The 15,465-nt window shown below is 57.9% G+C and overlaps 1 protein-coding gene across 1 annotated transcript in view; it reads left to right on the forward strand.

Annotated features, from left to right (window-relative positions):
• TNXB (tenascin XB) overlaps positions 1 to 15,465 on the forward strand; it is a gene marked incomplete at both ends in the record, with an annotated part of 56,073 nt that overhangs the window by 717 nt on the left and 39,891 nt on the right. Inside the window, 11 exon segments of the mRNA XM_080636297.1 lie at positions 4,177 to 4,373; positions 6,295 to 6,543; positions 7,781 to 7,893; positions 8,388 to 8,550; positions 9,354 to 10,022; positions 10,099 to 10,188; positions 11,350 to 11,646; positions 11,958 to 12,251; positions 12,916 to 13,203; positions 13,880 to 14,173; positions 14,854 to 15,147. Coding sequence (XP_080492423.1) covers positions 4,177 to 4,373; positions 6,295 to 6,543; positions 7,781 to 7,893; positions 8,388 to 8,550; positions 9,354 to 10,022; positions 10,099 to 10,188; positions 11,350 to 11,646; positions 11,958 to 12,251; positions 12,916 to 13,203; positions 13,880 to 14,173; positions 14,854 to 15,147 — 2,948 coding nt within the window.

Here is a 15,465-nt window from a genome sequence, read left to right on the forward strand (position 1 = left end):
CCCCGCCACACATCCCCCCCCTCTGCCCCCCAAGTGACCCTGACCCTGCCCCACAGCGCCCCACATTGTGCGCCCCTCCCCCCCCCCCCCCCCCCCGTCCTGCAGAGAAAACAACAGCAGCCCGGGGGGGGGGGGGGGGGGGGGGGGGGGGTGAGTCATGGCCCCACCCAGACATGGACCCAGAGCGGAGCCCCTTAGACCCGCACATGGACCCATAGACTGACCCATAGAGACTGACCCATAGAGACCGACCTATAGAGACTGACCCACAGAGACTGACCTATAGAGACTGACCCATAGAGACCGACCTATAGAGACTGACCCATAGAGACTGACCCATAGACTGACCCATAGAGACTGACCCATAGAGACCGACCTATAGAGACTGACCCACAGAGACTGACCTATAGAGACTGACCCATAGAGACTGACCCATAGACTGACCCATAGAGACTGACCCATAGACTGACCCATAGAGACTGACCCAGAGAGACTGACCCAGAGAGACTAACCCACACATGGACCCATAGACTGACCCATAGAGACTGACCTATAGAGACTGACCCGTAGAGACTGACCCATAGAGACTGACCCACACATGGACCCATAGACTGACCCATAGGGACTGACCCAGAGACTGACCCATAGAGACTGACCTATAGAGACTGACCCAGAGACTGACCCACACATGGACCCATAGACTGACCCATAGAGACTGACCCATAGAGACTGACCCAGAGACTGACCCACACATGGACCCATAGACTGACCCATAGAGACTGACCTATAGAGACTGACCCATAGAGACTGACCCATAGACTGACCCATAGAGACTGACCCATAGAGACTGACCCAGAGACTGACCCACACATGGACCCATAGACTGACCCATAGAGACTGACCTATAGAGACTGACCCACACACAGACCCAGAGACTGACCTATAGAGACTGACCCATAGAGACTGACCCATAGACTGACCCACACATGGACCCATAGACTGACCCATAGAGACTGACCTATAGAGACTGACCCACACACAGACCCAGAGACTGACCTATAGAGACTGACCCATAGAGACTGACCCATAGACTGACCCACACATGGACCCATAGACTGACCCATAGAGACTGACCTATAGAGACTGACCCACACACAGACCCAGAGACTGACCTATAGAGACTGACCCATAGAGACTGACCCATAGACTGACCCACACATGGACCCATAGACTGACCCATAGAGACTGACCTATAGAGACTGACCCACACACGGACCCAGAGACTGACCTATAGAGACTGACCCATAGAGACTGACCCATAGACTGACCCACACATGGACCCACACACTGACCCATAGACTGACCCATAGACTGACCCACACATGGACCCAGAGACAGACCCAGAGACTGACCCACACATGGACCCACACATTGACCCAGATACTGACCCATAGAGTGACCCACACACTGACCCATAGACTGACCCAAGCATTGACCCACACATTGACACACACACTGACCCGCACATAGACCAGGGTTACTGATGTCACTGGGAGCTGCAGGGCAGGTGTCACTGGTCTGTCCCTGGTGTTACCGGTATCACTGCTGTATCCCTGGTCTGTCACTGGTGTTACCGGTATCACTGCTGTATCCCTGGCCTGTCACTGGTGTTACCGGTATCACTGCTGTATCCCTGGTCTGTCACTGGTGTTACCGGTATCACTGCTGTATCCCTGGTCTGTCACTGGTGTTACCGGTATCACTGCTGTATCCCTGGTCTGTCACTGGTGTTACCGGTATCACTGCTGTATCCCTGGTCTGTCCCTGGTGTTACCGGTATCACTGCTGTATCCCTGGTCTGTCACTGGTGTTACCGGTATCACTGCTGTATCCCTGGTCTGTCACTGGTGTTACCGGTATCACTGCTGTATCCCTGGTCTGTCACTGGTGTTACCGGTATCACTGCTGTATCCCTGGTCTGTCACTGGTGTTACCGGTATCACTGCTGTATCCCTGGTCTGTCACTGGTGTTACCGGTATCACTGCTGTATCCCTGGTCTGTCACTGGTGTTACCGGTATCACTGCTGTATCCCTGGTCTGTCACTGGTGTTACCGGTATCACTGCTGTATCCCTGGTCTGTCCCTGGTGTTACCGGTATCACTGCTGTATCCCTGGTCTGTCACTGGTGTTACCGGTATCACTGCTGTATCCCTGGTCTGTCACTGGTGTTACCGGTATCACTGCTGTATCCCTGGTCTGTCACTGGTGTTACCGGTATCACTGCTGTATCCCTGGTCTGTCACTGGTGTTACCGGTATCACTGCTGTATCCCTGGTCTGTCCCTGGTGTTACCGGTATCACTGCTGTATCCCTGGTCTGTCCCTGGTGTTACCGGTATCACTGCTGTATCCCTGGTCTGTCCCTGGTGTTACCGGTATCACTGCTGTATCCCTGGTCTGTCACTGGTGTTACCGGTATCACTGCTGTATCCCTGGTCTGTCACTGGTGTTACCGGTATCACTGCTGTATTCCCTGGTCTGTCCCTGGTGTTACCGTATCACTGCTGTATCCCTGGTCTGTACTGGTGTTACCGGTATCACTGCTGTATCCCTGGTCTGTCACTGGTGTTACCGGTATCACTGCTGTATCCCTGGCCTGTCCCTGGTGTTACCGGTATCACTGCTGTATCCCTGGCCTGTCACTGGTGTTACCGGTATCACTGCTGTATCCCTGGTCTGTCCCTGGTGTTACCGGTATCACTGCTGTATCCCTGGACTGTCACTGGTGTTACCGGTATCACTGCTGTATCCCTGGTCTGTCACTGGTGTTACCGGTATCACTGCTGTATCCCTGGCCTGTCACTGGTGTTACCGGTATCACTGCTGTATCCCTGGTCTGTCACTGGTGTTACCGGTATCACTGCTGTATCCCTGGTCTGTCCCTGGTGTTACCGGTATCACTGCTGTATCCCTGGTCTGTCACTGGTGTTACCGGTATCACTGCTGTATCCCTGGTCTGTCCCTAGTGTTACCGGTATCACTGCTGTATCCCTGGTCTGTCACTGGTGTTACCGGTATCACTGCTGTATCCCTGGTCTGTCCCTAGTGTTACCGGTATCACTGCTGTATCCCTGGCCTGTCACTGGTGTTACCGGTATCACTGCTGTATCCCTGGTCTGTCACTGGTGTTACCGGTATCACTGCTGTATCCCTGGTCTGTCACTGGTGTTACCGGTATCACTGCTGTATCCCTGGTCTGTCACTGGTGTTACCGGTATCACTGCTGTATCCCTGGTCTGTCACTGGTGTTACCGGTATCACTGGAGTTACCGGTGTTCCTGGGCCCCCCCCGCAGCAGCTCCACATCTGGCAGCTCCCGCCCAGATGTTTTGTTGCTGCAGCAACAGCAGCTGTAAACAGGGGGGAGGGGTGGGGCCAGGCACTGGGAGCACTGGGAGCACTGGGAGCACTGGGAGCACTGGCGTTGCTGCTGCTGGAGGTACTTGTGAGACTGGAGCTGCTTTTACTGGTGTCACTGGTGTTACTGGTGTGTTACTGGTGTCACTGGTGTGTGTGACTGGTGTGACCAGTGTGTTACTGGTGTGACTGATGTGACTAGTGTTACTGGTGTCACTGGTGTGTTACTGGTGTGACTGGCGTGTTACAGGTGTTACTGGTGTGACTGGTGTAACCAGTGTGTTACTGGTGTGATGGGGTTACTGGTGTGTTTACTGGTGTGATGGGTGTTACTGGTGTGTTACTGGTGTCACTGGAGGGGACTGGAGGGGGTTGAGAGCGCTGGTGCCGCTGTTACTGGAGTCACTGGTGTCACCGGTGCCGCTGTTGCTGGTGTTATTGGTGCTGCTGGAGTCACTGGTGGTACTGGAGTTGGCACTGATGAGACTGGTGTTACCTGTGTGACTGGATGCAGGGTGACTGGAGTCACTGCCGGCACTGGTGGTGGCACTGGTGTTACTGGGCACATGCGGGGCTGTGGGTGGGCTCTGTGTGTCCCCCGCCGATGTCCCTGCATCCCCTCCAGTGTCCGTGTGTCCCCCGTGTGCCCACCGCGATGTCCTGTGCCCTGGATGTGCCCAGGAGGTCCCTGTGCCCCCCCATGCCCGTGTCCCCCCCACTGTCTGTCACTGTCCCCCCATGTCCCTGTGTCCCCACAGGCCGATGGCCCCCGGGCTGTGGCTGCTGCTGGCGATGGCTCTGGGGGGGGGTTTGGGGACCCCCCCGGGACCCCTCCCAGATCCCGGCTGTGCCCCGGCGCTGCTGGAAATCCTGGAGCGGCTGCGGGAGCTGGAGGGGAGAGTGCGGGAGCTGCAGGGACACTGCGGGGAGAGCGGCGGGCCCCAGGCGGGCACCGGTAACAGCGACATGGGATAGGGGATAGGGGATAGGGGATATGGGGTATGGGATATGGGGTATGGGATATGGGGTATGGGGTATGGGATATGGGATATGGGATATGGGGTATGGGATATGGGGTATGGGGTATGGGGTATGGGATATGGGGTATGGGGTATGGGGTATGGATATGGGATATGGGGTATGGGATATGGGATATGGGGTATGGGGTATGGGGTATGGGATATGGGATATGGGGTATGGGATATGGGATATGGGATATGGGATATGGGGTATGGGGTATGGGGTATGGGGTATGGGATATGGGGTATGGGGTATGGGATATGGGGTATGGGGTATGGGGTGTGGGATGTGGGATATGGGGTATGGGGTATGGGGTATGGGATATGGGATATGGGGTATGGGGTATGGGATATGGGATATGGGGTGTGGGGTGTGGGATATGGGATATGGGGATATGGGATATGGGGTGTGGGGTATGGGATATGGGATATGGGGTATGGGATATGGGATATGGGATATGGGATATGGGATATGGGGTATGGGATATGGGATATGGGATATGGGATATGGGGTATGGGATATGGGATATGGGGTGTGGGATATGGGTTATGGGGTATGGGATATGGGGTATGGGATATGGGATATGGGGTGTGGGGTGTGGGGTATGGGATATGGGATATGGGATATGGGGTATGGGATATGGGGTATGGGGTATGGGATATGGGATATGGGGTATGGGATATGGGGTGTGGGATATGGGATATGGGATATGGGGTGTGGGATATGGGATATGGGGTGTGGGGTATGGGATATGGGATATGGGATATGGGGTGTGGGGTATGGGATATGGGGTATGGGATATGGGGTATGGGATATGGGATATGGGGTGTGTGGTATGGGGTATGGGGTATGGGATATGGGATATGGGTTATGGGATATGGGATATGGGGTGTGGGGTATGGGGTATGGGGTATGGGGTATGGGATATGGGATATGGGGTGTGGGGTATGGGGTATGGGATATGGGGTGTGGGATATGGGATATGGGGTATGGGATATGGGATATGGGGTATGGGATATGGGGTATGGGATATGGGATATGGGGTGTGGGGTATGGGGTATGGGATATGGGGTGTGGGATATGGGATATGGGATATGGGGTATGGGGTATGGGATATGGGGTGTGGGATATGGGATATGGGATATGGGATATGGGATATGGGGTGTGGGGTATGGGGTATGGGATATGGGATATGGGATATGGGATATGGGATATTGGGTATGGGATATGGGGTATGGGGTATGGGATATGGGATATGGGGTGTGGGGTATGGGGTATGGGATATGGGGTGTGGGATATGGGATATGGGGTATGGGATATGGGATATGGGGTATGGGATATGGGGTATGGGATATGGGATATGGGGTGTGGGGTATGGGGTATGGGATATGGGGTGTGGGATATGGGATATGGGATATGGGGTATGGGGTATGGGATATGGGGTGTGGAATATGGGATATGGGATATGGGATATGGGATATTGGGTATGGGATATGGGGTATGGGGTATGGGATATGGGATATGGGATATTGGGTATGGGATATGGGGTATGGGGTATGGGATATGGGATATGGGATATGGGGTATGGGATATGGGATATTGGGTATGGGATATGGGGTATGGGGTATGGGATATGGGATATGGGATATGGGATATGGGATATTGGGTATGGGATATGGGGTATGGGATATGGGATATGGGATATGGGATATTGGGTATGGGATATGGGATATGGGATATGGGATATTGGGTATGGGATATGGGGTATGGGATATGGGATATGGGGTGTGGGGAATGGGGTTTGGGACACGGGTCTCGGGGGCTGCCCCGTTGTGACTCTGTCCCTGTCCCCGCAGGCCGCACTGTGTCTCGGGAGCTCTGTCCCCCCAGCGCTGGTGACGGCTGCGGCTGCCCCCCCGCTCCCGATGCCCCCTCCCCTCCCCATGCTCCCTCCCCTCCGGCGCCCCCCGCCGCAGCCGCTCCGTGCCCGCGGGGCTGCAGTGACCAGGGCCGGTGCCGCTCCGGGCGCTGTCTCTGCTACCCCGGCTTCAGCGGCCCCGACTGCGGCACCCGCGGCTGCGGACCCGGCACCGCCTGCACCCAAGGTGCGTGCCCCCCCCCCCACGGCCATAGCGCGGCTGATGCCAGCCCCAGGTGTCCCCAGGGCTGCCCCAGTGCTCCCAGTGCCGGGGGTGTCCCGGGGCCTGATGCTCCCTGGGGGTCCCCTCCATGTCCCCAGGGTGCCCCCATCCCATGGACTCAGTCCCATGGTGTCCTCATCCCATGGGTGCCCCCAGGGTATCCCCATCCCATGGCTGCCCCATCCTATGAGTGTCCCCAGGGTGTCCCCACCCCATGGGTCTCCCATCCCCTGGATGTCCTATCCCATTGGTGTCCCCATCCCATGGGTGTCCCCAGGGTATCCCCATCCCATGGCTGCCCCATCCTATGAGTGTCCCCAGGGTGTCCCCACCCCATGGGTCTCCCATCCCCTGGATGTCCTATCCCATTGGTGTCCCCATCCCATGGGTGCCCCCAGGGTATCCCCATCCCATGGCTGCCCCATCCTATGAGTGTCCCCAGGGTGTCCCCACCCCATGGGTCTCCCATCCCCTGGATGTCCTTTCCCATTGGTGTCCTCATCCCATGGGTGCCCCCAGGGTATCCCCATCCCATGGCTGCCCCATCCTATGAGTGTCCCCAGGGTGTCCCCACCCCATGGGTCTCCCATCCCCTGGATGTCCTTTCCCATTGGTGTCCTCATCCCATGGGTGCCCCCAGGGTATCCCCATCCCATGGCTGCCCCATCCTATGAGTGTCCCCAGGGTGTCCCCACCCCATGGGTCTCCCATCCCCTGGATGTCCTATCCCATTGGTGTCCCCATCCCATGGGTGTCCCCAGGGTATCCCCATCCCATGGCTGCCCCATCCTATGAGTGTCCCCAGGGTGTCCCCACCCCATGGGTCTCCCATCCCCTGGATGTCCTTTCCCATTGGTGTCCTCATCCCATGGGTGCCCCCAGGGTATCCCCATCCCATGGCTGCCCCATCCTATGAGTGTCCCCAGGGTGTCCCCACCCCATGGGTCTCCCATCCCCTGGATGTCCTATCCCATTGGTGTCCTCATCCCATGGGTGCCCCCAGGGTATCCCCATCCCATGGCTGCCCCATCCTATGAGTGTCCCCAGGGTGTCCCCACCCCATGGGTCTCCCATCCCCTGGATGTCCTATCCCATTGGTGTCCTCATCCCATGGGTGACCCCGGGTGTCCCCATCCCATGGATGTCCCCATGCCGGCTGCCTGGTGGTGGCACCCCTCACGTGCCGTGTCCCCACTGGCAGCGATCCCCTCGGTGAGGCCGCGCTTGGTCACCCGCACCCACTCCTCCTTCCTGGTGTCGTGGCCGCGTCCAGCCGGGCCGGTGGACGGGTACCGGGTGTCCCTGGTGCCGCTGGTGAGCTGGGGCCGGGACAGGGGAGGGACGGGTCCGCAGCGCTGCGGTGGCCCCGGACGTGGCAGGGAGAGGGTGGCACCCATGGGCCCTGCTGCTGCCCCATGAGGGACACCAAGGGGGTGTCCTTATGGGGCCCCAATGTCCCCTGAGCACGGGGGTGGCCGGGCCGCCTCCCGCTGCCGAAGGACAGCTCCGCAGCGCGTCCCTTGTCCCCCAGGGGAGCTGTGCTGCTGTTTCCCTGATGTCTGCTGGGGGATGTGCCCCGGCGTGTCCCGGGGGAGCCACCCTGCTGCTGCCTGCTTGGGGACAGTGCGGTGGCCCCGAACCCCGGCACAACCCATTGGCTTCATCCCTGCGTGGGGACCGGGATGTGCCACCGCTGTGGTGTCCCCAGCGCCTCCCCAGCCATCCCCAGCGCATCCCCCCCGTGTCCCTTGTCCCCAGTGCATCCCCAGTGCGTCCCCAGTGCGTCCCCCTCGCTTCCCTTGTCCCAGCGCTGCCCTTGTCCCCAGGACGAGCCGGAGGCCGTGGTCTCGCAGGAGCTGCCCGGCTCCGCTCTCACGTTCGAGGCATCGGGGCTGGAGCCCGGCAGCAGCTTCGAGCTCCGGGTGCAGGCGCGGCGGGAGCAGGAGCTGGGCACAGCGGGGACCCTGCGCTGTGCGCACCCGTGAGTGGCACCGGGGACAGCGGGGACATGGGGACAATGGGACAATGGGGACATGGGGACAATGGGATGTGGGGGTATGGGGACATGGGGGACATGGGGTGGTGGCAGCGTGGGGATAGGAGGAGATGACAGGGGGATGGGGATGGTGATGGCAGGGTCATGTGTGTGGGGACAGCTTGGGGACAGGGATGGCATGGGCATGGGGATGGCCTGGGTGTGGGGACAGGGATGGGGGGATAGGGATGACACATGGATGGGGACAGGGACAGGGATGGGATGGGAGGTGCAGCATCCTCTGTCTGTCCCCACATGTCCATGTGTCCCTGTGGCTTGGCGGGTCCCTGCTGCCTGTCCCTATGGGTCCATGTGTCCCCGTGGGCTTGTGTGTCCCCATGGGCTCCTCTGTCCCCATGGGTGCATGTGTCCTCGTGTCTCCACATGTCCTCACATCTCCTGCTGCTTCCCCTCCATCCCTCTGTCGCTGCATCCGGATGTCACCCATCTGTACCCATCTGTCTCCATGAACCGGGTGTCTCCAGTCTGTCCCCATGGGTCTGTCCCCATGCATCCGTCTGTCCCTGTACCCCCCGTGTCCTCCTGTCCCTGCGTCCCCACTGGGCTGGGTTGGTGGTGACCGGACTCCTCTTTGCTCTCACAGAGCTTGCCCAGACCCTGCCCCGCCGCGGGGGGTCCCCGGTGCCACCAATTGCGTCCCCTCCACCTCCGAGGTCCCCGGTGCCAGCAGCATCCCCAGGCTCACCAGTGTCACCGGATGCACCCTTGGGCTCACCAGGGTCTTTGGGGTCACCGGCAGCATTGCCAAGGCTTCCGGTGGCCCCAGTGTCTCGAGGGTCCCCCGCATCTGTGAGGTCACCGGGGTCCCCAGCACCCCCACTGTTCCCGGAGTCCCCAGCATCCCCAGGGTCACCTCCACAGTCCCCAGCACTGCCACAGGCCCCTGTGTCACCTCCAGCCCCGTGGTCCCCAGGGCTCCCTGGTGGCCCATCCCTGCATGACCTGGGGGCCAAGCTTGCCTCCTACAACGGCTCCTTGCTGCAGCGCCTGGAAAGCCACCTCCGGGCCACCAACTTCCCCCTGCGGGGCAACCAGACAGTGCCCACGGTGGCCAGGGCCATCCTCTCGTACCTCCTGCGCCGCAGCCCGGCTGCACTCCGGCACCAGATCCTCCAGCAGCTGCCCCATCCTAAGCCCCACTTGATGCCGGGGGCTGCCGGAGAGGCTCTGGTGGACCTGGAGGGGCTGCGGGGCCACACGGAGACCGTGGTGATCCGGTACCGGCTCCTGGAAGAGCCGGAGGGGGCTGAGGGGGAGCTGCGGGTGCCGGGGGACGCGGCGCTGGCCCGGGTGCCGGGGCTGGTGCCGGGAGCCAGGTACCGGGTGGAGGTGCACGGCCTGGTGCGGGGCCACGTCTCCAAGTCCTACACGTTCCTGGTGACAGCAGGTGGGTGATGGGGATGGAGACAGGGACACGGGGGCACGGGGGCATCCCATAACCACCCGCTGCAATCCTGCTGCAGGGGTGGGCGGCACCGAGGAGCCACCGCTGGGCTGGGAGCCCATGTACGAGATGGAGCCAACGAAGCCCCAAGGAACCCCAGGCAAAGAAGGTACCAAGTGTCCATGGGGACAATGAGGGAGACTCAGGTGTCCGGGCTGAGCTGCTTTTGGGAGACTAGTTGGTGATGGTGTGATGGGTGGATGGAGGGAAGGAGGGATGGATGGATGGATGGAAGAGTGGAGGGATGGATGGATGGATGATGGATGGGTGAGTGGATGGATGGAGGGAGGGAGGGAGGGAGGGAGGGATGGATGGATGGATGGATGGATGGATGGATGGATGGATGGATCGGTGGATGATGGATGGATGGATGGACAGATAGATGGGTGGAGGATGATGGATAGATATGAAAGACACAAGAGGGACATGGAGCTGTTGGAGTGAGTCCAGAGGAGGCCACGGAGATGCTGCGAGGGCTGGAGCAGCTCTGCTCTGGATCCAGGCTGAGAGAGCTGGGCTGGGTCAGCCTGGAGAAGAGAAGGCTCCTTAGGGGAGACCTTAGAGCAGCTCCAGCGCCTAACGGGGCTACAGGAAAGCTGGAGAGGGGCTTCTACAACAGCATGTAGGGATGGGACAAGGAGTAACAGCTTCCAACTGGAAGAAGGAAGAGTTGGATGGGATATTGGGGAGTTCTTCACCATGAAGGCACTGGAACATTGGAATGGGTTGCATAAACAGGGTTTTGAGCAACCTGCTCTAGTGCAAGGTGTCCCTGCACATGGTGGAAGTTGGAACTGGATGAGCTTTATGAGATCCCTTCCAACTCAAACCATTCCATGATTATATGGAAAGTTGGATATGTGGAGGAGGTGATGAATGGGTGGAAAGACAGAGGAATGAATGGATGGTTGGGTGATGGCTGGATGGATGGAAAAGGGGATAGATGGTTGGGTAGGTGGATGGCAAGTTGGAAACTGGGTGGGTTGATTCAAAGGCTGATGTAAGGAGGAGTGACTGGAAAACCAGTTCATTCAATGGACAGAACCCTGGAATTTTGAATGGTTAAATGAAAGGACAGACAATTAACAAACAAAGGACAAACAACAGCAGGAATAAACAGCTGGATAGGTGGCACCATGACCCAGTTGGATCAATGGGAGGATGGATGGGTGCTGGCATTGGAGGGTGCATGAGCAGACGTCGGGGTGGACAGATGATGAAGGATGCAGGGGTGGGTGGATCTTCACGTTCTGCATCGACCATCCCATAGCAGAGCCGGCCCCACCATCGGAGGAGCCACCAACGAAGCCCCGCCTGGGTGAGCTCAGGGTCTCCAACGTCACCCCCAGCTCCGTGCAGCTGGAGTGGAGCGTCCCCGAGGGCACCTTTGACTCCTTCACTGTGCAGTACCGGGATGCTCAAGGCCAACCTCAGGCACTTGCAGTTGACGGTGGCTCCCGTACAGTGACGGTGCCGGGGCTGTCCCCATCCCGCCGCTACAAGTTCAACCTGTACGGGGTGTGGGGACGGAAGCGGGTTGGTCTCATCTCCACTGACACCATCACAGGTGAGGACATCCCCAGGTCAACCCATGTTCTCTGCAGGCAGCAGGTATAGAGAAGCTCAAGGGCTTTGGAAGGTCTCTTGAGATTGAGGGATATGGGAGGAATATCTGGCCCTGGGTTTGAGGAGGTGGGAATATGTGAGGTCACAGGAATGAAGGGATATTGATATGGAAGGCAGGAATATTGGATGAGTGTTGGAGTTGAATGATTGGGTGGTAGGGAGTTGGGTTAAAGTCCGATTGGGAGTGGGTGGCTGGCTAGTGGGCAGGTCATGTAAATGTTTATTACCCACATTGTGGCCTCTCCATTGCAGCCCCAGCTCCACAGGAGGAGGAACCATCACCAAAGCCAGTGCTGGGCGAGCTGAGGGCCCCTCACGTCACCTCTGACTTGGTGCAGCTGGAGTGGAGCGTCCCCGAAGGCACCTTTGACTCCTTCACGTTGCAGTACCGCGATGCACAAGGCCAGCCCCAGGTGCTGCCCGTGGACGGGGGTTCCCGCACGTTGACGGTGCCGGGGCTGTCCCCGTCCCGCCGCTACAAGTTCAACCTGTATGGGCTGTGGGGTCGCACACGCCTGGGCCCCGTCTCCACCGACACTGTCACAGGTGAGGGGGCTCTGGCACCAGCCATGGCCCCTTTGGGCACTGGCTTGGCAGCGGGGCAGGAGCTGGGACAGGGCCCAGGCCTTGGTGGGAAATGAGAACATCTCTTGGGTGCTGTGAAGAGTTTGGTGATGGGATGTTGCCTGCAAGGATCAAGTGTTGGGTGGGTGGTTTAGGGATTGCAATTCCAACCCTCACAATTCCATGATTCTATGATTCTCTTGGGAGATGGATGGAAGGATGGGTGGATGGAGGGATGGATGGATGGATGGAGGGATGGTTGATGAATGGGTGCATGGATGGATTGTTGGAAGAAATGATTTATGAGTAGATGGATGAATAAATAGAAATATGGCTCGTTGAATGCCTGGAGAGCTGGATGCTAATGAATCCGTGAACCGCTGAAGGGATGAATTGGTTCAACAGTGGCTGGTTTGGTTCACGAGCCCTGAACGTCTTGGAGTCAAGATTTGACTGTGCTGAATCAGTGACTGAATGTACAGAAGGTGGATGGTCTAGTTTGTGTGTGACCATGGAGGAGTGGTAGCACGGTCCGTAGAGCAGCAGTGCTGCCTGATAGGATGGCTGGCTGGCTACCTGGATGGATGGATGGATGGTCATGAAGATGTTCCTGCCCTTCACTGTGGCCTCTCCATTGCAGCCCCAGCTCCACAGGAGGAGGAACCATCACCAAAGCCAGTGCTGGGCGAGCTGAGGGCCCCTCACGTCACCTCTGACTCGGTGCAGCTGGAGTGGAGCGTCCCCGAGGGCACCTTTGACTCCTTCACGCTGCAGTACCGCGATGCACAAGGCCAGCCCCAGGTGCTGCCCGTGGACGGGGGTTCCCGCACGCTGACGGTGCCGGGGCTGTCCCCGTCCCGCCGCTACAAGTTCAACCTGTACGGGCTGTGGGGTCGCACACGCCTGGGCCCCGTCTCCACCGACACTGTCACAGGTGAGGGGGCTCTGGCACCAGCCCCGCTGAACCGCGTTTGTAGTGGAGAGAAGCTTGGGCAGGGCCTGTGCTTGTGCCTTGGTCAATGGAGGAAAGGTGGTGGGTGGGGATTTGGGGTCAATGGGAGGATGGGGGCGTGATAGCTTGGAAGGATGGAGGGGTAGTTGAGGATGGATGGATAAATGGATGGATGGATGGATGGATGAATAGATGGATGGATTCATGAATGGTAGGATAGACGGACTGACAGATGACTGGTTATGTGGATGGATGGATGGATGGATGGATGGATGGATGGATGGATGGATGGATAAATTTGGAATGATGAGTAGATGGATGGATGGAATGATCCATGAAATATGGAATGCCAGGAGAGCATTATCTCAATGAGAAGCATTGAGGATTGCGTTGATGAATAGATCCATCAATAGATGTGTGGTCAGATAGTAGATGTTTGAGTACATTACTGATCCCGTATTGGGCTCTTGATAGGACTCTAGAAGTGCAGGGTTGGAATGAAAGATGGAAGGGAGGATGAATAATGTATGGATGATGCATGAATGTGTGGATGGATGCATGAATGAATGGATGAATGTATGACTAGATGGATGGATGCATGGAGAGATGGATGCGCATATAGATGTTCCTGCCCTTCACTGTGGCCTCTCCATTGCAGCCCCAGCTCCACAGGAGGAGGAACCATCACCAAAGCCAGTGCTGGGCGAGCTGAGGGCCCCTCACGTCACCTCTGACTCGGTGCAGCTGGAGTGGAGCGTCCCCGAGGGCACCTTTGACTCCTTCACGCTGCAGTACCGCGATGCACAAGGCCAGCCCCAGGTGCTGCCCGTGGAAGGGGGTTCCCGCACGCTGACGGTGCCGGGGCTGTCCCCGTCCCGCCGCTACAAGTTCAACCTGTACGGGCTGTGGGGTCGCACACGCCTGGGCCCCGTCTCCACCGACACTGTCACAGGTGAGGGGGCTCTGGCACCAGCCCCGCTGAACCGCGTTTGTAGTGGAGAGAAGCTTGGGCAGGGCCCGTGCTTGTGCCTTGGTCAATGGAGGAAAGGTGGTGGGTGGGGATTTGGGGTCAATGGGAGGATGGGGGCGTGATAGCTTGGAAGGATGGAGGGGTAGTTGAGGATGGATGGATAAATGGATGGATGGATGGATGGATGGATGAATAGATTGATGGATTCATGAATGGTAGGATGGACGGACTGACAGATGACTGGTTATGTGGATGGATGGATGGATGGATGGATGGATGGATGGATGGTTGGATGGATAAATTTGGAATGATGAGTAGATGGATGGATGGAATGATCCATGAAATATGGAATGCCAGGAGAGCATTATCTCAATGAGAAGCATTGAGGATTGCGTTGATGAATAGATCCATCAATAGATGTGTGGTCAGATAGTAGATGTTTGAGTACATTACTGATCCCGTATTGGGCTCTTGATAGGACTCTAGAAGTGCAGGGTTGGAATGAAAGATGGAAGGGAGGATGAATAATGTATGGATGATGCATGAATGTGTGGATGGATGCATGAATGAATGGATGAATGTATGACTAGATGGATGGATGCATGGAGAGATGGATGCGCATATAGATGTTCCTGCCCTTCACTGTGGCCTCTCCATTGCAGCCCCAGCTCCACAGGAGGAGGAACCATCACCAAAGCCAGTGCTGGGCGAGCTGAGGGCCCCTCACGTCACCTCTGACTCGGTGCAGCTGGAGTGGAGCATCCCCGAGGGCACCTTTGACTCCTTCACGCTGCAGTACCGCGATGCACAAGGCCAGCCCCAGGTGCTGCCCGTGGAAGGGGGTTCCCGCACGCTGACGGTGCCGGGGCTGTCCCCGTCCCGCCGCTACAAGTTCAACCTGTACGGGCTGTGGGGTCGCACACGCCTGGGCCCCGTCTCCACCGACACTGTCACAGGTGAGGGGGCTCTGGCACCAGCCATGGCCCCTTTGGGCACTGGCTTGGCAGCGGGGCAGGAGCTGGGACAGGGCCCAGGCCTTGGTGGGAAATGAGAACATCTCTTGAGTGCTGTGAAGAGTTTGGTGATGGGATGTTGCCTGCAAGGATCAAGTGTTGGGTGGGTGGTTTAGGGATTGCAATTCCAACCCTCACAATTCCATGATTCTATGATTCTCTTGGGAGATGGATGGAAGGATGGGTGGATGGAGGGATGGATGGATGGAGGGATGGTTGATGAATGGGTGCATGGATGGATTGTTGGAAGAAATGATTTAT

Source organism: Psittacula echo (assembly GCF_963264785.1).
Source record: "Psittacula echo genome assembly, chromosome: 31".
NCBI classification, from domain to species: domain Eukaryota; kingdom Metazoa; phylum Chordata; class Aves; order Psittaciformes; family Psittacidae; genus Psittacula; species Psittacula echo.